At 47.7% G+C, this 21,989-nt stretch overlaps 1 protein-coding gene across 1 annotated transcript in view; it reads left to right on the forward strand.

The window, feature by feature from the left end:
- The window catches only part of col24a1 (collagen type XXIV alpha 1), a 317,299-nt gene that overhangs the window by 74,986 nt on the left and 220,324 nt on the right, over positions 1-21,989 (forward strand). The window contains exons 3-4 of the mRNA XM_080195089.1: positions 8,643-10,063; positions 15,671-15,724. Coding sequence (XP_080051215.1) covers positions 8,643-10,063; positions 15,671-15,724 — 1,475 coding nt within the window. The remainder of the gene's footprint in view (positions 1-8,642; positions 10,064-15,670; positions 15,725-21,989) is intronic.

Below are 21,989 nucleotides of genomic sequence, written 5' to 3' on the forward strand. Positions count from 1 at the left end.
TAGACAGTGGGAAGGAACCAAAGTACCCAGAGGAAACCCACGCAGACACGGGGAGAACGTGCAAACTGGACGCAGACAGAGACCCGAGGCCGGAATTGAACTGGGTCGCTGGGGCTGTGAGGCAGCAGCGCTAACCACTGTGTCACCGTGGACTGAGAATAATGGGAAAAGGAAATTGGAGTCAAAGCAGCTACAGAAAGTGAACTAAAGAGCGGGAAAGAAAGATTGGATTACGAGGGAGACACAGAAACAGACTGGGAAAACGAGAAGCTTTTTTTTGTTTTTAATTCCAATTCAATCCAATTAAATCCAATTCAGAATCTCAACAAGTTGGGGCATTCCCGATCCAAGTTGACAAGACAGGGCTCTCACCCCCTGCCTTGGGCTTGATCTACATGATCCAAGCTAATTGGAGTTGACATAGCGTCTCCTCTGAGGCTTGATCTCATTTGCATCTTAGCCAAAAGACCGAGATGTCGCTTTTAAAAATTGCTTCAAATGAAGCTGAAATGTAACCTTACGACTTCAACCAGCTTGTCGATACTACACTTGGTCAAAAGGCCGAGAGGCGAAACGGCTAAACATTGAAAATTTATAATTGAAAAAGAAAAGGACATTAATTGTTGCCTGTAAGAATGAAAATCCTGAGGTAAAAATGTTTCCAGCATTGAGTTCCTTCCCCGGATCGAACTGTAGACAGGAGTGTTGCTACATGTAGCCTGATACACGTATAAACTGGATTAAAACCCCCGGACAGGACCATTGGAAGATGAGGTCTGTACTTGGTGCAACAAGCAAACACGCCCATCTGACTGAAACTAATCCACTTTAAATTCAGAAAATGCTGGAAACACTCATCAGGTCTGGCAGTGTCTGTGGAGAGAGGAACTGAGTTAATGTTTCCAATCCGTGTGACTATTTTTCAGAGATGTGTGACTTGTTTAAGACTACAGAGGATTCCCCTGTTATTCCCTCGGGATGGAGGGTGACTGGTTTCCATCCTGGTTCACTGGGTTACGAGATGGGTAATAAATCTAATGCCCGGCCTGCAGACAGGGGTCAGCTGGTGGTTGCAGGGTTGGGCAGATGGGGTGATGGGATGTTTGTGTGCTCCCTGACACGCCTCAACTCCACCCCTGCCCGTCCCTGAGGAAGGCTCTCGACGTGTTTGGTGCCTTCCCGAATGAACCCTCTCCGTTTTGGTCACAAGTCAAGGTTTCTCATGAGGTCAGCAGGGAATGTTTGACCTCGCCAGGTGATGCGTTGTGGACATTCCTGCGTTCGCCCTGTTGTCCTGGGAGTCTCCAGAGGGTGACCATGTTCTGAGTACAATTATTGCTTTGGGGGTTCTCTGTATCAGGTTTATGAGCTGTGTGTCCTGTGCAGCAGAGCTGGTTTGGAATGATTAGCATCCCAATGTTTGCTGTGTTGCTTGGGAATGTTGTTGGACTATTGGATTTGGAGGACTTTGTGGACCTTGTGGTAGGGCATTGGGGAGAGTTACAGCACAAAGTAATCTAGTGGTACATGTTCATAGCTCCTTGAAAGTGGAGTCACAGGTGGACAGAGTGGTGAAGAAGGCATTCGGCATGCTTGGTTTCATCGGTCAGAACATTGAATACAGGAGTTGGGACGTCTTGTTGAAGTTGTACAAGACATTGGTAAGGCCACACTTGGAATACTGTGTGCAATTCTGGTCACCCTATTATAGAAAGGATATTATTAAACTAGAAAGAGTGCAGAAAAGATTTACTAGGATGCTACCGGGACTTGATGGTTTGAGTTATAAGGAGAGGCTGGATAGACTGGGACTTTTTCTCTGGAGTGTAGGAGACTGAGGGGTGATCTTATAGAGGTCTATAAAATAATGAGGGGCACAGATCAGCTAGATAGTCAATATCTTTTCCCAAAGGTAGAGGAGTCTAAAACTAGAGGGCAGAGGTTTAAGGTGAGAGGGAAGAGATACAAAAGTGTCCAGAGGGGCGACTTTTTCACACAGAGGGTGATGAGTATCTGGGACAAGCTGCCAGAGGTAGTAGTAGAGGCGGGTAGAATTTTGTCTTTTAAAAAGCATTTAGATAGTTACATGGGTAAGGTGGGTATAGAGGGATATGGGCCAAATGCGGGCAATTGGAGTTTAAAAAAAAGGGTGGCATCGACAAGTTGGGCCGAAGGGCCTGTTTCCATGCTGTAAACCTTTATGATTCTATGAGTCACTGCTGGTGGTATTTCACCAGGGTGTTGAGGTGCCTGCTGTTGGTTCTCCAAGTCTCGTAGAAGATCATAAAATCACAGAATTGTTACACTACAGGAGGCCATTTGGCCCATCATGTCTACACTGGCTCTCCAAGCGAGCATCATGACTTAGTGCCATTCCCCTGCCTTTCCCCTGTAGCCCTGCACATTGTTTCTGTTCGAATAATCATCAAATGCCCTCTATGAAACTTCTAAAATTTAAACAGGGTAAGGCAGGGTGGATTCAGAAAGAATGTCCCCGATGATGGGGGAGTCCAGAACGAGGGGTCATAGTTTGAGGATAAAAACTGAGGTGAGGAGAAATTTCTTCACCCAGAGGGTGGTGAATGTGTGGAATTCACCCCCACAGAAAGTAGTTGAGGCCAAAATGTTGTCTGATTTCAAGGAGAAATTGGATATTGTTCTTGGGGCTAAAGGGATCAAGGGATACGGGGGGAAGGGGGGGATCAGGATATTGAATTTGATGATCAGCCATGATCGAAATGAATGGCGGAGCAGGCTTGAAGGGATGAATGGCCTACTCCTGCTTCTAGTTTCTGTGTTCATGTTTCTCAAATGCTTCAATTGGACTTGCCTCACGCCCACGCAATGCATTCCAGACCCCAACCACTCACTGGGTGAACAAGTTTTTCTCACACCACATTCACTTCTTTTGCAAATTACTTTGAATCTGTGCCCTCTCATTCTCAATCTTTTTACGAGCAGGAACAGTTTCTCCCTCTCTACTCTGACCAGCCCCCTCCTGATTTTGAACATCTCTATCAAGCCCCCTTCTCTCCAAAGAGAACAGCCTCAACCTCTCCAACCTATTCTCGTTGGTGAAGTTTCTCATCCCTGGAAACCCCATGACTTGTGCGTTAGATGCTGAAGAAGTTACACTCAACGTAAGTGTATCATGAAATTGAGCTGATGAAGGGTCACCCAGTCTCGAAATGTTGGCTCTATTCTCTCTCCAATAGAGAGGCTGTCAGACCTGCTGAGATTTTCCAGCATTTTCTGTCTTTGTTTCATAGAATCCCTACAGTGCAGAAGGAGGCCATTTGGCCCATCGAGTCTGCATCAACCACAATCCCATCCAGGTGCTCTCCCCATAACCCCATGCGTTCACCCTACCTAGTAAGGGGCAATTTAGCATGGCCAATCCACCTAACCTGCAAGTCTTTTGGACTGTGGGAGGAAACCGGAGCACCCAGAGGAAACCCACACAGACACGGGGAGAATGCGCAAACTCTGCACAGACAGCGACCCAAGCCGGGAATCAAAACCTGGGTCCGTGGCACTGTGAGGCAGCGGCGCTAATCACTCACTCCAGCATCCACAGTATTTTGCTTGTACGACTGAATTACTAGTTCGCACCAAAAGCAGTAATTTATTTGGTTCATTAAAAAGCAGTTCATTGTGTTAAATGCGGCAATATTTTAAGAAACAGAACAAAGGAAGCAATCTGCTGCAGTTTGAGTGGCACTTATCACACCCTCATAACACCCCAGAGTGCTTCAGAACAGGCTGGGTGCTTCTGAAGTGCAGTCTGGGCTAACAGATCACTGCTAGGCTTTGTGCTCAAAGCTACTACGCTGAACTTAGAAAGAGTATGCAGAAATGAAAAAGGTCTCAGTGAGTCAGACTAACCCAACAGGTCCCAGTTAATGAGTACTCATTACCGTGCGACATATCCAGTTCCCTTTTCATACTAAAATCAGTAAAGGAGCTCAGGGCTTTCCTGCCTGACTTGTTGAACTCTGCAAAACACACTCACACACACACACACACACACACACACACACACTCACAGACACACACACACACACACTCACAGACACACACACACACACACACACACACACTCACAGACACACACACACACACACTCACAGACACACACACACACACACTCACAGACACACACACACACACACACACTCACAGACACACACACACACACCTGTGAGCAGAATTAAAACTGGCCAAACCTGTTACGTACAGTCTCTTTCTCAACTCAGCAGGTATTCGACCCAGTCACAGCGTCGAGTGCTGTCATGTCCGTCTGTACTATGGAACATTCCGGACAGCTGGAATAATCACCACACCACCTTTCAGTGAGTCACAGTGAAGTGTCTGTGTGCCACTATCGCACGCCATGGAGGAAAAAAGGTTAACTCATTGCGCACCGTGCTCCCCAACTGTGCCCACCAAACCATGGTGGCATCTAGTTTGGAAACGCTTTGAGAGGGGAACCTCATAGAAACTTATAAAATTCACACAGGGTCGGACAGGGTGGATTCAGAAAGAATGTTCCCGATGGTGGGGGAGTCCAGAACCAGGGGTGATAGTTTGAGGATAAGGGGTAAACCTTTTAGAACTGAGGTGAGGAGAAATTTCTTCACCCAGAGGGTGGGGAATGTGCGGAATTCACTGCCACGGAAAGTAGAGGCCAAAACGTTGTGTGATTTCAAGGAGAAATGAGATATAGCTCTTGGGGCTAAAGGGATTGAGGGATATGGGGGGAAGGGGGGGGATCAGGATATTGAATTTGATGATCAGCCATGATCATAATGAATGGCGGAGCAGGCTCGATGGGCCGAATGGCCTAATCCTGCTTCTAGTTTCTATGCTTCCATGAACTTTAACATTCTGATCTGTGTTTTCCAATCCCTCTGTGGCCTTGCCCGCTCCCAGTCTCTGTGATCTCCTCCAGTCCCACAACCATAGAATCACTGAACGTTTAGAGCCCATTTGGTCCATTCTACCGAAAACAAGATGGCCCCAATTGAATCCCACCCCCGCCCCCCCCCGAGATCACATTTTGTGATTGCAGAGATATTTAAAACTCTGTTGCAGATTTAGAAACATCTCAACATAGCTCTGTGTTATCCAAAATATACAAGAACTACAAACAATAGTCTCGTAGACAAAATTTGCAAGATTTTGCAGAAAGAATTGGGGGCATGTTTATGAAGGAATTCATGTTAAACCCCTGTCACCCGGCACGAACGATGGTAACACCCCAGATGTAGCCTCCTTCTGTGGTGTATCATTCTCTGATTCTAACTTTTTATCGGTAGCTATTTTTATTACCTTCAATTAGTCTTCCCTCAATCTTCCCCAATAGGCATAGTCAAAGGTCATGGGTAGGGGAGGGAACTCACAATGTTAAAATGGCGGTGTGGGCTCGTTGGGCCGAAGGGCCTGTTTCCCGTGCTGTGTTGTTCTTTGTTCAATTATTGACTAATTCATGAATTGCATTATGGCGTGTGATTGCAAATCTTTTAACATATTTGAGTCATAAAACTGTGTTGTCTACTATTTGTGATATGCACAAGCTAACTCTTGAAATCCCGGAGAAGGCTGCACTTGAACAGATCTCAAGCCTTGAAGTTTGGGTATAATGCTTTAGATATTGTATCCTGCTATTGCAGGGATGTTAAAAGACTGATCTGTATTTGCCAGGGATTCCCTTTGATATGCTGTATGTTGTATTAGTGTAAAAGTATGGCTTGCTGCATACACCAGGGCTACTGCAATTGCGGGGTCAGTGTTGTAGTGTTTAATTGTTCGATTCTTCAGTGTTTGATTACGAGACTCTGTTTACTATTGGCGCTCACTGTGCTCAACTTGTTAATAAACTCACAAGCTTTCAGGATTTGTCCCTTCATCAGGTGACGAAGGGACAAACCCCGAAAGCTTGTGAGTTTACTATCAAATAAATCGGTTGGACTTAAACCTGGTGTTGTCAGACTTTTTACTGTGTTTACCCCAGTCCAATGCCGGCATATCCACATCTCAACTTGTTAAGCATGTTTGTGAATTCGAAGAAAAGTGAACCAATAGCTAAAGCTGCTGGACTCAATGAGCTAACAGCATGGGACACACATCTTAAAATATGGAGAAAAAAACAAAGGTATTGTTTCTTGCGTGCTATACAGACAAAGCACACTGTTCAGAGAAGGAAATGAGAGAATGTAGTGTTACAGTCATAGCTAAGGTGTAGAGAAAGACCAATTTAATGCGAAGTAGGTCCATTCAAAAGTCTGACAGCAGCAGGGAAGAAGCTGTTCTTGAGTTGGTTGGTACGTGACCTCAGACTTCTGTATCTTTTTCCCGACGGAAGAAGGTGGGAGAATGTCCAGGGTGTGTGGGGTCCTTAATTATGCTGGCTGCTTTGCCGAGGCAGCGGGAAGTGTAGACAGAGTCAATGGATGGGAGGCTGGTTTGTGTGATGGATTGGGCTACATTCACGACCTTTTGTAGTTTCCTGCGGTCTTGGGCAGAGCAGGACGCAAACCAAACTGTGATACAACCAGGGAACATGCTTTCTATGGTAAAAGTTGGTGAGAGTTGTAGCTGACATGCCAAATTTCTTTCGTTTTCTGAGAAAGTAAGGGCATTGGAGGGCTTTCTTAACTATCGTGTCAGTGTGAGGGGACCATCACAGATTGTTGGTCTCACTAAATGTATCATTTGAATGCAGGACAATGTTGAAATGTATGCATTGCTGGTGTTGCCAGTATAAGCCTGAACTGTAATATCATTATATGAAATAAAACCCATATGTCGGACTTCTTGTTCGACACGGGAGGTGTTATTTACTTGATGTCTGTTTCGATCTCAGAATGTGGAGATGCCGGCATTGGACTGGGGTAAGCACAGTAAGAAGTCTCCCCACACCAGGTTAAAGTCCAACAGGTTTATTTGATAGTAAACACCACTAGCTTTCAGAACGCTGCCCCTTCATCAGGTGAGTTCTCCCACTCCCCTGATGAAGGAATGACATAGAACATAGAACATAGAACATTACAGCGCAGAACAGGCCCTTCGGCCCACGATGTTGCGCCGACCAATTAAAAAAGCAATGACCCTCTAACCTAAACCAATCCCTTTCCATCCATAAACCTATCCACAGATCTCTTAAACACCCCCAAACTGGGCGCATCTACAACTGCAGCAGGCAGGGCATTCCATTCCCCCACCACCCTCTGGGTAAAGAACCTACCTCTGACATCCGTCCTATAACTACCCCCCCTTAATTTAAAGCTATGCCCCCTCGTGCTAGCTTTCTCCATCGGAGGAAAAAGGCTATCACTGTCCACCCTATCTAAACCTCTGATCATCTTATATGTTTCAATAAGGTCCCCTCTTAGCCGCCTTCTTTCTAACGAAAACAACCCCAAATCCCTCAGTCTCTCCTCATAGGACCTTCCCTCCATACCAGGCAACATCCTGGTAAACCTCCTCTGCACCCTCTCCAATGCCTCCACATCCTTCCTATAATGTGGGGACCAGAACTGCACACAATACTCCTAGTGCGGACGCACCAGAGTTTTGTACAGTTGCAACATGACGTTGCGGCTCCTAAATTCAATCCCCCTACCAATAAACGCCAAGACACCGTATGCCTTCCTAACAACCTTATCTACTTGATTCCCAACTTTCAGGGATCTATGTACACATACACCTAGATCCCTCTGTTCATCCACACTATTCAGAGTCCTCCCGTTAGCCCTATACTCTACACATCTGTTATTCCTACCAAAGTGAATCACCTCACACTTTTCCACATTAAACTCCATCTGCCACCTCTTGGCCCAGCTCTGCAACTTGTCCAAGTCTCTCTGTAAACTATGACACCCCTCTTCACTATCTACCACTCCTCCGACTTTGGTGTCATCAGCAAATTTACTGATCCACCCAACTATACCCTCATCCAGATCATTTATAAAAATTACAAACAGCAGTGGCCCCAAAACAGATCCCTGAGGCACACCACTTGTAACCGAACTCCATGACGAATACTTTCCATCAACCACCACCCTCTGTCTTCTATCTGCCAGCCAATTCCTGATCCAATTAACTAAATCACCCCCAATCCCATACATCTGCATTTTCTGCAGAAGCCTTCCATGGTGAACCTTATCAAACGCCTTACTAAAGTCCATATACACCACGTCAACTGCCTTACCCCCATCCACCTCTTTGGTCACTTTCTCAAAAAACTCAATAAGGTTAGTAAGGCACGACCTACCCTTCTGAAAGCTAGTGGCGTTTATTACCAAATAAACCTGTTGGACTTTAACCTGATATTGTGAGACTTCTTACTGTATTCAACCTCAGAATGCAGTGAACAGCTAAACAGGATAGTTGTTGCAACAACAACTTGCATTTGTATAGTGTTGGGATTTTTCATCCCATAATTCTAGATTCCTCCCCATTGGGGGAAACATGGGATTGAGGTGATGGGGTGAGGTGAGGAGGGACAGAAGACAGCTTATGTGGCACATAAATGCTAGCAGAGACCAGTTGGGCCAAATGGACTGTTTCTGTGCTGTAAATTCTCTGCTCTAATTGTTGGATAGGGTAACACATTCTCATGGTTTTCCTTCTCATTCTAGGTGTCGACATTCTCCAGCGACTTGGTCTTCTAGGCCATGGAGCAGACTTCCCGTCACCTCCACTCGCTCAGCAAACGCGGGTATCAGTCCCGTCACCTCAGGGAATCACACAGACAGAGACAGGCATTGTCCTTTCAGGCGATGCACACGTTGAAGCTCCTACAGCAAGCATCATGCCAGTAGACTTTGGAAATGAATTCACTCTACTTGTTAGCCTCCGTTCTCATCGAGTCAACAATGCTTTTCTCCTGAGTGTGAGGAACAAGAACAGACTCCAGTTTGGTGTACAGATTTTACCCAGAAAGTTAGTTGTGTATGTCGGTGAGAAGCCATCTGTATATTTTGATTATAAGGCCCACAATGGCCAATGGCATTCATTTGCCATTGCCGTTAAAGGGAAAACTGCGACCTTTTCAACCAGCTGTGGCGCAAGGGTCATCAGCAAAGAACTGCTTACCAAACCACAAAGCTTTGCCCCTGGCAGTAAGCTGACCCTAGGAAGGATGAACCTGAAAGCAGTTCAGTTTGAGGGTGCCCTCTGCCAGCTGGATATTTATCCAAATGCACAAGCTTCGACCAATTATTGCAGTTACGTGAAGAAACAGTGCCGACCGGCAGACACCTACCGATCACCCTCACCCTCCACAGCACCTCACGTTTCGTCAAGCTCTCGGTTTACAAGCTCTTCACCGAGTGAAGAATTACAAACAAAACCAGCTTCAACTGCAGTGTCATCTCACATCACAAGCAGGCAAGGCCAGGAGGTTCCTGATGAAGATAAATATTTCGGCCACTCGTTGGACAGCGGTGTTGAAACTAACACGCAAAGGAATTTGCCTGAATCAAGGATTTTGTCTCCATTGCCTCCAACTTTGACTCCTCGCTCCAATGATACTTTGGGATTGCGTCCATCTAATGAGGCGGAAGTTTTCCCCAGTACCGTTCAGGCTGCTCCCAACCGATACCTAAAATCTGACACCCTAAAATTGGAAGGGTTGTCCAGCAGAGGGGGAGCTGAATCTGGAGAAGATCATTCAGAAAACGTCACGCAAGGTGAAAGCCGGGAAAACCCAAAACTGTCCGACCAAGATTCTTCACCCTTGACTTCGCTGCTGGAACTAGACGAGATCAAAGAAAGCCTGGGAAATGTGAACCGTCCCGAGATAGTGAAACAAGTCTCAGATCAGCTGCTGGAAATCCAGATGATCAATGCAACATTATACAGAGCAGCGAAAGACACTCCACCACAACTCCAGAACAGTGAATGGGACGGAAACGGTGATTCCGCTGTGGATTTAGATCACACCATGGAAAATTCAGATGAAATTGACATTGAAAACTACAGCTACGATTATGACGACTTCCTGGACTATTTGGTCTATGAAGGTTTACCTGGGCCAAAGGGAGAACCAGGGCCACCTGTAAGTCTTTTCAATGAATCAATATGGCGAGTGATAAATGAAGGGCTCTCTGCGAGATGTTTTTAAGATTACAAAAAAGTTTGAGAGGATGGAAATGGAGACTATGTTTCCGCTTGTGTTTGGGAGAACAATATGGGATTATCAGTGTAAGATAATTCACCAATAAATCCAATCAGGAATTCAGGAGGAACTTCTTTAGCCAGAGAATGGAGAGAACGTGAAATATTGGACAATTGTTGAGGGGAGTTAAATAGATGAATTGATATGTGTGTGTGTGTCTGAGTGTGCGTGTGTCTCTCTGTATGTTGGTGTGTGTATGTTTGGGTATTAGTGTATGTGTGTGTGTGTAAGCATGCATGTGTGTGTCTCTGTGTGTTAGTATGTGTGTATGTTTGGTATTAATGTGTGTGTGTTTATGTATTAGTGCATGTGTGTGCGCGTGTGTGTATGTGTGTGTGTGAGACAGAACGTGCGAGTGTGTGTCTGTGTGTTAGTGTGTATGTGTATGTTTGGATATCAGTGTGTGTGTGTTTGTGTGTATTAGTGTGTGTGTGTCTCTCTCTGTGTGTTAGTGTGTGTCACTCTGTGTGTTAGTGTGTGTGTCTCTGTGTGTTAGTGTGTATGTGTGTCTCTCTGTGTGTTAGTGTGTGTGTGTGTGTGTGCGTGTGTGTCTCTATGTGTTAGTTTGTGTGTGTGTGTGTGTGTGTTAGTGTGTATGTGTGTGTGAGAGACAGAGCGTGAGTGTGTCTGTGTGTAAGTGTGTATGTGTTTAGATATTAGTGTGTGTGAGAGAGCGTGTCAGTGTGTGTGTGTGTGTGTTTGGGTATTGGTTTGTGTGTGTGTGTTTGAGTGTGTTTGTGTGTGTGTGTATTGGTTTGTGTGTGTGTGTTTGAGTGTGTTTGTGTGTGTGTATTGGTTTGTGTGTGTGTGTTTGTGTGTGTGTGTATTGGTTTGTGTGTGTGTGTTTGTGTGTGTGTGTATTGGTTTGTGTGTGTGTGTTTGTGTGTGTGTGTTTGTGTGTGTTTGTGTATTGGTTTGTGTGTGTGTGTTTGTGTGTGTGTGTTTGTGTGTGTGTGTTTGTGTGTGTGTGTTTGAGTGTGTTTGTGTGTGTGTGTATTGGTTTGTGTGTGTGTGTTTGTGTGTGTGTGTTTGAGTGTGTACGTGTGTGTGTGTGAGAAGATTTGGAATCAATTTATTCTGTTTCAACCGTTTCATACGATGGCAAAAGTTATGACAGGAAATAAAAAGCTCTCAAAAGTTATACAACTTTAAAAAATATAGTTATTGTAAACTCGTTGCTGTTATTAGACAGTAGACTTGACTTGCCAGAGGCTCCTTCCAGCCGTCTGAGAGATATTGGAGCTGGAATTTGGAGAGTGGGTGTGATGTCGTGATGACATTTCATTGTAAAATTCTTGCTGCTTTTTTGGAACAGAAAGTGTGGCAGTTACACTAAAACACTGAATGTGGATTATCCAGTTCCAATCAGCAGCTTAATCTCACTGCCTTGTGATGAGATTGGCCTCCTCAGCAGTTTCCAGAGATTTGGGATGATAGTTGTAAATATCTCAGATCAGTGAAGCACCTTGTGTTTAAAGTAAAGTTTATTTATTAGTCACAAGTACAGCTTACATTAACACTGCAATGAAGTTACTGTGAAATTCCCCTAGTTGCCACAGTCCGGCCCCTGTTCGGGTCAATGCACCTCACCAGTACGCCTTTCAGACTGTGGGAGGAAACTGGAGCACCCGGAGGAAACCCACACAGACACGTGGAGAACATGCAGACTCCACGTAGACAGTGACCCAAGCCGGGAATCAAACCCAGGTCTCTGGCACTGTGAAGCCGCAGTGCTAATCACTGTGCTATCGTGCCACTCCGCATATATGGCCTGTTTAGTGCAGTGTGCATCACTATATGCATGTCTGAAGATGCCGGAAGGTTTTGGTGTATCCGGGACCCTTGGTCATAGTTAGTGTGTGTGCAGGTTTCAGAATGGCCCTTCCAGGTTATTAGGAGCTGCCTTTAATGAGCATCTGTTTCTTAAAAGTTCCCGTTTCTACGGCTATCACCACAATTGTTTTTTCAGACAACAGAGCACAATCCAAAATCAAACTTTTTTTTGTTTGCTAAATCCATACGGGCATTGAGCATTCTGGGGTAAATGTGAATCTCCCCGTTATGTGGAGTTGTGACTGTGATATTGTAGATTTCCTGCCTAACGCGCAGCTCATGATTTCCATCCTGTTCCAATCAGACAGATTCTATAATGTCACTCAAACCTCACACCCCTCCCCCGTCCGCTCCCAATCCCCATCCTGGTGAGGGAGACACGTTTACTCTTCGCTGTAACCCCCTTTCAGACCTGCAGCTCCCCGAGATCACAATCGTAGAGCTTTACAGCGTGGAAACACACCCTTTGGCACAACCTGTCCACACCATCCAATTTTTACCATTAAGCTAATCCCCATTGCCCTCATTTGGCCCATATCCCTTCCTACCCCTTTCACCCATATCACTGTCTAAATGCTTTTTAAAAGACAAATTCATACCCATCTCTACTACTGTCTCTGGCAGCTTGTTTTAGACACTCATCACCCTCTGTGTGAAAAAATTGCCCCTCTGGACACTTTTGTATCTCTCCCCTCTCACCTTAAACCTACGCCCTCTAGTTTTAGATTCCCCTACCTTTGGGAAAAGATATTGACTATCTGGCTGATCTATGCCCCTCATTATTTTATAGACCCCTCAGCCTCCTACACTCCAGAAAAAAAATCCCTGTCTATTCAGCCTCTCCTTATAACTCAAACCATCAAGTCCCGGAAGCATCCTAGTAAATTTTTTCCGCGCTCTTTCGAGTTTAATAATATCCCTTCTATAATAGGGCGACCAGAGCTGCACACAGTATTCCAAGTGTGGCCTTACCAACGACTTGTACAACTTTAACAAGACGTCCCAACTCCCGTATTCAATGTTCTGAACACAGAAGCACTTTTCCACTGCGAACCTTGCCAGCAGCCTAGAGTCTGATCTCTCCTCCAGTGGCGGTCACACCTTCAGCTGTCTGCGCTTCCTTCCAGAAACTCTCTCTATTTAAGGCGCTCGAGGCAGCCGTGTGGGTCTCACCTCTCCAAGTATCCCCTCCCGAGCCTCAGTGTCGGACATGCCTGTGAACTCAGATGGATGCCTTGTTACGTTAAAACGCTACAGAAATGCAGAGTTTGTTGTTGTCCCTGTATCAGTCAGCTGCTTTCTCTGAATGGTGTGACTGAGTCACCTTCCTCAGAGGTTTCCTCGGCTGTTTAAGAGGGCAGTCAGTTAGTCAACTAAGAATCACTTGTGTTGCCGTGACCTCCAGGGCAAGGGGAGACAAGGGCTGGAAAATGGCATTAGTGTCGTCAAATCTTTGTTGCCTGGCGTGAATATGATGGTGTGGAGATGCCAGCGTTGGACTGGGGTAAACACAGTAAGAAGTCTGACAACACCGGGTTTAAGTCTAACTGATTTATTTGATAGTAAACTCACTGTCACTAACTCACTTGTGAGTTTACTATCAAATAAATTGGGTGGACTTAAGCCTGGCGTTGTCAGACTTCTTACTGTGAATATGATGGGCCAAATGGCCTCCAGTGCTGTAAATATCCATGAATCTGCATTGCTGAGTATTTGGAGTCACATAAATTTTAAGTTTATTGGTTAATGTCACAAACAGGCTTACCTTAACACAGCAATGTAACTGCTGTGAAAATCCCCTAGTTGCCACACTCTTTCGCCAGTTTGGGTACACTGAGGGAGAATTTAGCATGGCCAATGTACCTAACCCGCACATCTTTCAGACTGTGGGAGGAAACTGGAGCACCCGGAGGAAACCCACGCAGACACGGGGAGAATGTGCAGACTCCACACAGACAGTCACCCAAGCCCAGGTGTCGAACCCGGGTCCCTGGCGCTGTGAAGCTAACCACTGTGCCACCGTGCCACCTCCCCAGGCCAGACTGAGCAAAGACAACAGATTTCCTTCGCTAAAGGACATCATTGAACCAGACAGTTTTTTTTAAACACACAATCCAGTCATTTCAAGGTCACCATCATTGAAATGAAGTTTTTTTTTATTCCAGATTTATTTAATTAACAGAATTTAAGTTGCCCAGCTGCTCTGGTGGGATTTGAACTCGTGCCTTCACGTTATTAGTCTGGGTCCTTGGATTAACCAGTCTGGTGACATAACCACCAAGCTACCATTTCAACCCTCTGCAGCCTTTTATCTCCGTCTCTCTCTGCACAGATGCTGTCGGACTTGCCGAGCGTGTCCAGCATTTTTCGATTCGATAGAAGATTGACAGCATGTATGTTGCTGGTGTTTTCCGCACAGAGCTTGTTAGAATGAATTTATATCTCAGTGGACTGGCTGTCCACACAGATACGGGGAGAATGTACAGACTCCACACAGACAGTTTGTCTCGGTTGGAATCGAACCGGGGTCCCTGGCGCTGTGAGGCAGCAGTGCTAACCACTGTGCCACCATACCACCCCTTTAGAATCTAGAACATTACAGCACAGTACAGACCCTTCAGCCCTCAATGACGAGCTATGTCCAACTTTTGCAGTTTCTGCCATTCTGTGACAAAACCATTTCAGTTTATTCATCCCCTTGATTAACTTTTTATTTAGTGGGACAAAACCAGCCTGAATTATTGACCCCCCAGTGAACATGCCTCTTTACCAGAGAGTGCGGGAGAATGTGGGACTCGCTCCCACAGGGAGTGGGGAGAATGTGGGACTCGCTCCCACGGGGAGTGGGGAGAATGTGGGACTCGCTCCCACAGGGAGTGGGGAGAATGTGGGACTCGCTCCCACGGGGAGTGGGGAGAATGTGGGACTCGCTCCCACGGGGAGTGGGGAGAATGTGGGACTCGCTCCCACGGGGAGTGGGGAGAATGTGGGACTCGCTCCCACGGGGAGTGGGGAGAATGTGGGACTCGCTCCCACGGGGAGTGGGGAGAATGTGGGACTCGCTCCCACGGGGAGTGGGGAGAATGTGGGACTCGCTCCCACGGGGAGTGGGGAGAGTGTGGGACTCGCTCCCACGGGGAGTGGGGAGAATGTGGGACTCGCTCCCACGGGGAGTGGGGAGAATGTGGGACTCGCTCCCACGGGGAGTGGGGAGAATGTGGGACTCGCTCCCACGGGGAGTGGGGAGAATGTGGGACTCGCTCCCACGGGGAGTGTTTGAGGTGAATAATATCGATACATTTCAGTAGGAAAGTGGATAAACAAACAAGGGAGAAAGGAATAGAAGGAGATGGTGATAGGGTGAGAAGGTATAGAATCATAGAATCCCTACAGTGCAGAAGGAGGCCATTTAGCCCATCGACTGTCCGAAAGAGCATCTTACCCAGGCCTACTCCCCGCACCTACCCCCTCCCCTCCCTCACAGCCCTCATTTCTGTAACCCTGCGCATTTAGCATGGCTAATCCACCCAGCCTACACATCTTTGGACCTGTGTGGAGAATAAGCGCCTGATGCATCAGGTGAGCTGAATAGCCTGTGCTTAGCACATATCGATTTGGGGACAGATTAATTCTCTTTGTTTTTTTCCCATACAGGGTCCCCCAGGACCACCTGGAGCAACAGGACCACCTGGGAGACGGGGAGCAAGGGTGAGTGTGAAAAATAATGCCTTTATTCTGGCCTGATTTGCTCCTTCTGTGCAATGCCTGGTGTCAGAGACTGCGTCCATCAACACAAGACAGTCACAGTCGGGAACATCCAGAGAGCAGTGAGACGGTGGAACTCACGGATGGATTATAAATATGGTTTTAGACAAACCTATGAATTTAAGTCAACCTAATTGACAGTAGGTTAGCACCGCTGCCTCACAGCGCCAGGGACCCGGGTTTGATTCCCGGCTTGGGCACTGTCTGTGCGGAGTCTGCATGTTCTCCCTGTGTCTGAGTGGGTTTCCTCTGGGTGCTCCAGTTTCCTCCCACAACCCAAAAGGCGCGCTGGTGAGGTGCATTGGTCATGCTAAATTCTCCCTCAGTGTACCCAAACAGGTGCTGGAGTGTGACGACTCAGGGATTTTCACAATAACTTCATTGCAGTGTTAATGTATGCGTACTTGTGACACTAATAAACAAACGTTAAAAGCTTTAAAAAAGAAAATTGAATGTTGGAGAAATGATTGTAAGGATAGAGGGGGTTGAAGAGAGGATTGAGGAGCAGGTAGTAAGTAGGGGCGGGGTTGAGGAGGGGGTTTAGGATGGGGTTAAGGAGGGGATAGTAGATGGAATTGAAGAGGGGGTGAGATGGGGCTCATGTGGAGCAGAAACCCCTGCCTGGAGCAGGTGGGACAGAGAGTCAATGGAAACTTTGACATGTACACAGAGTCTGTGTCCCACCTACAGTGTTAGGAAAAGCAGGACTGGCACTGAAAGAGTTAACCTCTGTAGCTAATGACTGAGGGCTTTATGTCAGTAAAGGTCACTCAAACAACCCTTAAGCTAGCCTTAAATGTCAGCTGGACAATGATTCTGACTGTTTTTGATGCAAAGAGCCGTACGTTTAACATATTTAAAGGTCGCGGTGGGGTTATTTGGATGAGGGTAAGATTACAGGGTTGCCGAGTGTTCAATGAGATATCATTCAAAGTTGCAGATTAACGAGGGGATTCCTCTGAAAAACCGCTTGAATAATTTTCCACCCGCATTCGGAATGAGTGAGTTTGTGTAATGTTCGTGGCTAACCTGCTGGGGGACGATGTGGTGGAAGGTCAGCATTCATTGGCAAGTTCCCCATCACAATCGCTGGCACAGTCAGCGAGCAGGCTGGGAACTGTCACAAATCACTAAAGTCCAACGCTGGGTCAACTCCGGGGCAGACTGAAAGAGAGATGACCGTCATCTACAAATCTTGAGAGGCTGAAGTTTCCTCCCAAATTTCTACGCGGTTCTTGGGCTCAGGCTGGATGTGAACTGTTCTCGAGGTTAGTCAGACTGTAGCTGGCGTACTGCGTGCAGCGCTGATTACACTAAAGATCAGATCACACTAGGATTGGGTACAAAGGAAATATATGAGGATTGCAGATTATTTCCAGTGCAGATCGAGGCCATTCGGTCCATCGAGTCTGCACTGGCTCTCTGAGAGAGCGTTCTACCCAATCCCACCCTCCTGCCTTATCCCCATAACCTTGCATGTCCTTTCTTTTTAGATAACAATCCAATTCCCTTTCGAATACCTTGATGGAATCTGTCTCCTTCCTCCCAGGAAGTTCATTCCAAACTCTACTCACCCTCTGGGTGAAAAAATACTTCACATTATTTTTGCCTATTATTTTTACCTTGTACCCTCCCGTTATTGACCCTGTCTTGAGAGGGAACAGTTACTCACTATTTACCCTGTCCCTGCCCTTCAGGATCTTGAATATCTCAATCAAGTCTCCTCTCAGCCTTCTTTTCTCCAAGGAAAACAGTCTCAAACTCTCCAATCTATCCTCGTAGCTACAGTTCTGTACTCTGCAATGTCTTCACAGCCTGCCTCGGTATGGCACCCAGAACTGGGCACAAATGAGGCCTAAGTAGTGTCTTCTACAAGTTCAACGTGACCTCCTAACTCTTACACTCAGTGTTCCCTATTAATAAAATCTAAGATACGATTAGCTGTTCTCTCAACGTGCCCTGTCACCTTCAATGATTTATGTAACACTCCATCAAAGTGGGAGAGGTCCCTAGCTCTGTGGGACGGGGGGGGTGGGGGGGAGGGGACCCTATCTCTGTGGGACGGGGGAGATGGGGGGGGAGGGGTCCCTATCTCTGTGGGACGAGGGTGGGTAAGGCCTCCCAGTGCACTGTGAGATGGGACACCCTTCCAGAACAGTGCCCAACCTCTCAGCAGCTGGGCTCACCCGTGTGTTTAGACACCCCCGCCCTCCACCCCCCGCTCCGTACCCACGTGCAATCCCAGAGAAATGACTGACTGTGGGATGATTGTAGTGTGGAGGAAGCACTGATGGACTGACACTGATTGCTACGGTGTTCTCAGCAATATGACACTTGTGTTTTTTTGGGTGGATAATTCCATTACTCCAGAATTAGAATCATAGAATCCCCACAGTGCAGAAGGAGTCTATTTGACCCATTGAGCCTGCACCGACAACAATCCCACCCAGGCCCCGATCTCCACAACTCCATATATTTACCCTGCTAATCCCTGAACACAAAGATCAATTTAGCACGGCCAATCCACCTAACCCGCACATCTTTGGACTGTGGGAGGAAACCGGAGCACCCGGAGGAAACCCACACAGACACGGGGAGAATGTGCAGACTCCACACAGACAGTGACCCAAGCCATGTCCCTGGCGCTGTGAGGCAGCAGTGCTAACCACTGTGCCACCGTGCTGCCCCGGGTCCCTGGCACTGTGAGGCAGCAGTGCTAATCACTGTGCCACCGTGCTGCCCTGGGTCCCTGGCACTGTGAGACAGCAGGGCTAACCACTGTATCACTGTGCTGCCCTGGGTCCCTGGCACTGTGAGGCAGCAGTGCTAACCCACTGTGCTGCCCCGGGTCCCTGGCATTGTGAGGCAACAGCGCTAACCACTGTGCCACCGTGCTGCCCCAGGTCCCTGGCACTGTGAGGCAACAGTGCTAACCACTGTATCACTGTGCTGCCCTGGGTCCCTGGCACTGTGAGGCAACAGTGTTGACCACTGTGCTGCCCCGGGTCCCTGGCACTGTGAGACAGCAGTGCTAACCACTGTGCCACCGTGCTGCCCTGGGTCCCTGGCACTGTGAGGCAGCAGTGCTAACCACTGTGCCACCGTGCTGCCCTGGGTCCCTGGCACTGTGAGGCAGCAGTGCTAACCACTGTGCCACCGTGCTGCCCTGGGTCCCTGGCACTGTGAGACAGCAGTGCTAACCACTGTGCCACCGTGCTGCCCCGGGTCCCTGGCACTGTGAGGCAGGAGTGCTAACCACTGTGCCACCGTGCTGCCCCGGGTCCCTGGCACTGTGAGACAGCAGTGCTAACCACTGTGCCACCGTGCTGCCCCGGGTCCCTGGCACTGTGAGGCAGCAGTGCTAACTACTGTGCCACTCCGATCCCTGGTGCTTCCGACCTCATTCGATATTTCTTCATTGGTTCTGTTATTCCACCCATCCTGCCCTTAGGATCCTTCTCAAACACCACATCCAAACATTTCTCCCTCTTTCCAATGCTCCAAGCTTCACATCGAGAATTCATTGGGAAGCAGACACAACATTTTCACATACTGATTCTCATTTGGAGACTCGTGCTGACGCTTCTCAGAACGTTTGTTAAAATTGCCTTGTCCAATCTGTTTATAGATTCCAGGACTGATTTTGACACTGAGTGTTACTGTGTTTCCCGGGTAGCTGAATGGAATGACATGTTCCAACTCGCTCCCGTTTCTGTTGCACATTGGAATGCCCTTTTTTGTCATCACTCCTGTTTTTTCTGCAGTTGGGTGTAAACCTGTACTTACTCCTTTCCTTTCTGTCTCGATGTATTTTCACGAGTCTCTGTTTGTTGCTGTGAGATGTTGGCACGGCAGATTCTGTTGATCCCTCTCCCTTCATTCATAAGAACATAAGAAATAGGAGCAGGAGTAGGCCATCCAGCCCTTCGAGCCTGCCCCGCCATTCAATAAGATCATGGCTGATCTGTCGTGGCTCAGTTCCACATTCCCGCCCTCTCCCCATAACCCTTAATCCCCTCTCTTATCAAAAACCCATCAACCCGCGTCTTAAAAATATTTAGCGAGGCAGCCTCCACCACTTCAACGGGCAGAGAATTCCAGAGATTCACCACCCTTTGAGTGAAGAAGTTCCTCCTCAACTCCGTTCTAAACCGCCCCCCCTTTATCTTGAGGCTGTGCCCCCTAGTCCTACTGTCCTTTCTGAGCAGGAAGAGTCTCTCCACCTCTATCCTATCCATCCCATTCATCATCTTATATGTCTCAATGAGATCTCCCCTCATTCTTCTAAACTCTAACGAGTACAAGCCTAATTTATTCAGCCTCTCCTCATAGCTCAACCCCCTCAACTCCAGCATCAGCCTAGTAAACCTCCTCTGCACTCCCTCCAAGGCCAAAATATCTTTGCGCAGGTGCGGCACCCAAAACTGCACACAGTACTCCAGCTGCGGCCTCACCAATGCCCTATACAGCCGCAGCAAGACCTCCCTACTTTTATATTCAATCCCCCTCGCTATGAAGGCCAGCATCCCATTCGCCTTCCTGACCACCTGCTGCACCTGCAAGCTGGGTTTTTGCGACTCATGCACAAGGACCCCGAGGTCCCTCTGCACCGTCGCCTGCTGCAGTTTTTCACCATGTAAGTAATAATCCTTCCTACCATTATTCCTACCAAAGTGGACCACTTCACACTAAAACCCTTGATATCATTCTGGAATGGACAGCTACTCACTTCACTTTCAAATGATGTTGATTGAGATCAATATTAACACGGATCCTCAGGATACTGTTCTTCAAAATAGCACCATCGGATCATTTATATTCACCTGCGATGGCAAGGCAGCAACTCCGACAATGCGGCACTCCCTCAGTACTGACCCTCTGACAGTGCGGCACTCCCTCAGCACTGACCCTCTGACAGTGCGGCACTCCCTCAGCACTGACCCTCTGACAGTGCGGCACTCCCTCAGCACTGACCCTCTGACAGTGCGGCACTCCCTCAGCACTGACCCTCTGACAGTGCGGCACTCCCTCAGTACTGACCCTCTGACAGTGCGGCACTCCCTCAGCACTGACCCTCTGACAGTGCGGCACTCCCTCAGCACTGACCCTCTGACAGTGTGGCACTCCCTCAGCACTGACCCTCTGACAGTGCGGCACTCCCTCAGCACTGACCCTCTGACAGTGTGGCACTCCCTCAACACTGACCCTCTGACAGTGTGGCACTCCCTCAGCACTGACCCTCTGACAGTGTGGCACTCCCTCAGCACTGACCCTCTGACAGTGTGGCACTCCCTCAGCACTGACCCTCTGACAGTGTGGCACTCCCTCAGCACTGACCCTCTGACAGTGTGGCACTCCCTCAGCACTGACCCTCTGACAGTGTGGCACTCCCTCAGCACTGACCCTCTGACAGTGCGGCACTCCCTCAGCACTGACCCTCTGACAGTGCGGCACTCCCTCAGCACTGACCCTCTGACAGTGTGGCACTCCCTCAGCACTGCACTGAGAGATTCAGCCTGGATTTTGTGCTCTGTTCTGTGGAGTAAGATTTGAATTTGTGATCTGAAGATAAAAGTTCTGTTGACAAATATTCTCGGGGACTGAATTGGTTGATATTGTTGAATGTTTAAATTGTTCACAGGACTTGGAAGGAACATAAATCAGACGATAAATCAGACAGAAGGACACGGAGGCTTTGGAGAGAGCGCAGAGGAGGTTTACCAGGATGTTGCCTGGTATGGAGGGTCTTAGCTATGAGGAGAGATTGGGTAAACTGGGGTTGTTCTCCCTGGAAAGGCGGAGAATGAGGGGAGACCTGATAGAGGTGTATAAGATTATAAAGGGTATGGATAGGGTGATCAGTGGGAAACTTTTTCCCAGGTCGGAGGTGACGATCACGAGGGCTCGAGGTGAGGGGGGTGAGGTATAACTCCGATATCAGAGGGACGTGTTTTACACAGGGGGTGGTGGGGGCCTGGAATGCGCTGCCAAGCAGGGTGGTGGAGAGAGACACGCTGGCATCGTTTAAGAATTATCTGGATAGACACATGAGCAGACTGGGAATGGAGGGATACAAACGAATGGTCTAGTTGGACCAATGAGCGGCGCAGGTTTGGAGGGCCGAAGGGCCTGTTTCCTGTGCTGTACTGTTCTTCGTTCTTCGTAATGTAAATAGTTTATTTAATGGACTAAATCAACTTGGGATATA

This window comes from Carcharhinus amblyrhynchos, chromosome 9 (genome assembly GCF_965287045.1).
Source record: "Carcharhinus amblyrhynchos chromosome 9, sCarAmb.v2.hapA, whole genome shotgun sequence".
NCBI lineage: Eukaryota > Metazoa > Chordata > Chondrichthyes > Carcharhiniformes > Carcharhinidae > Carcharhinus > Carcharhinus amblyrhynchos.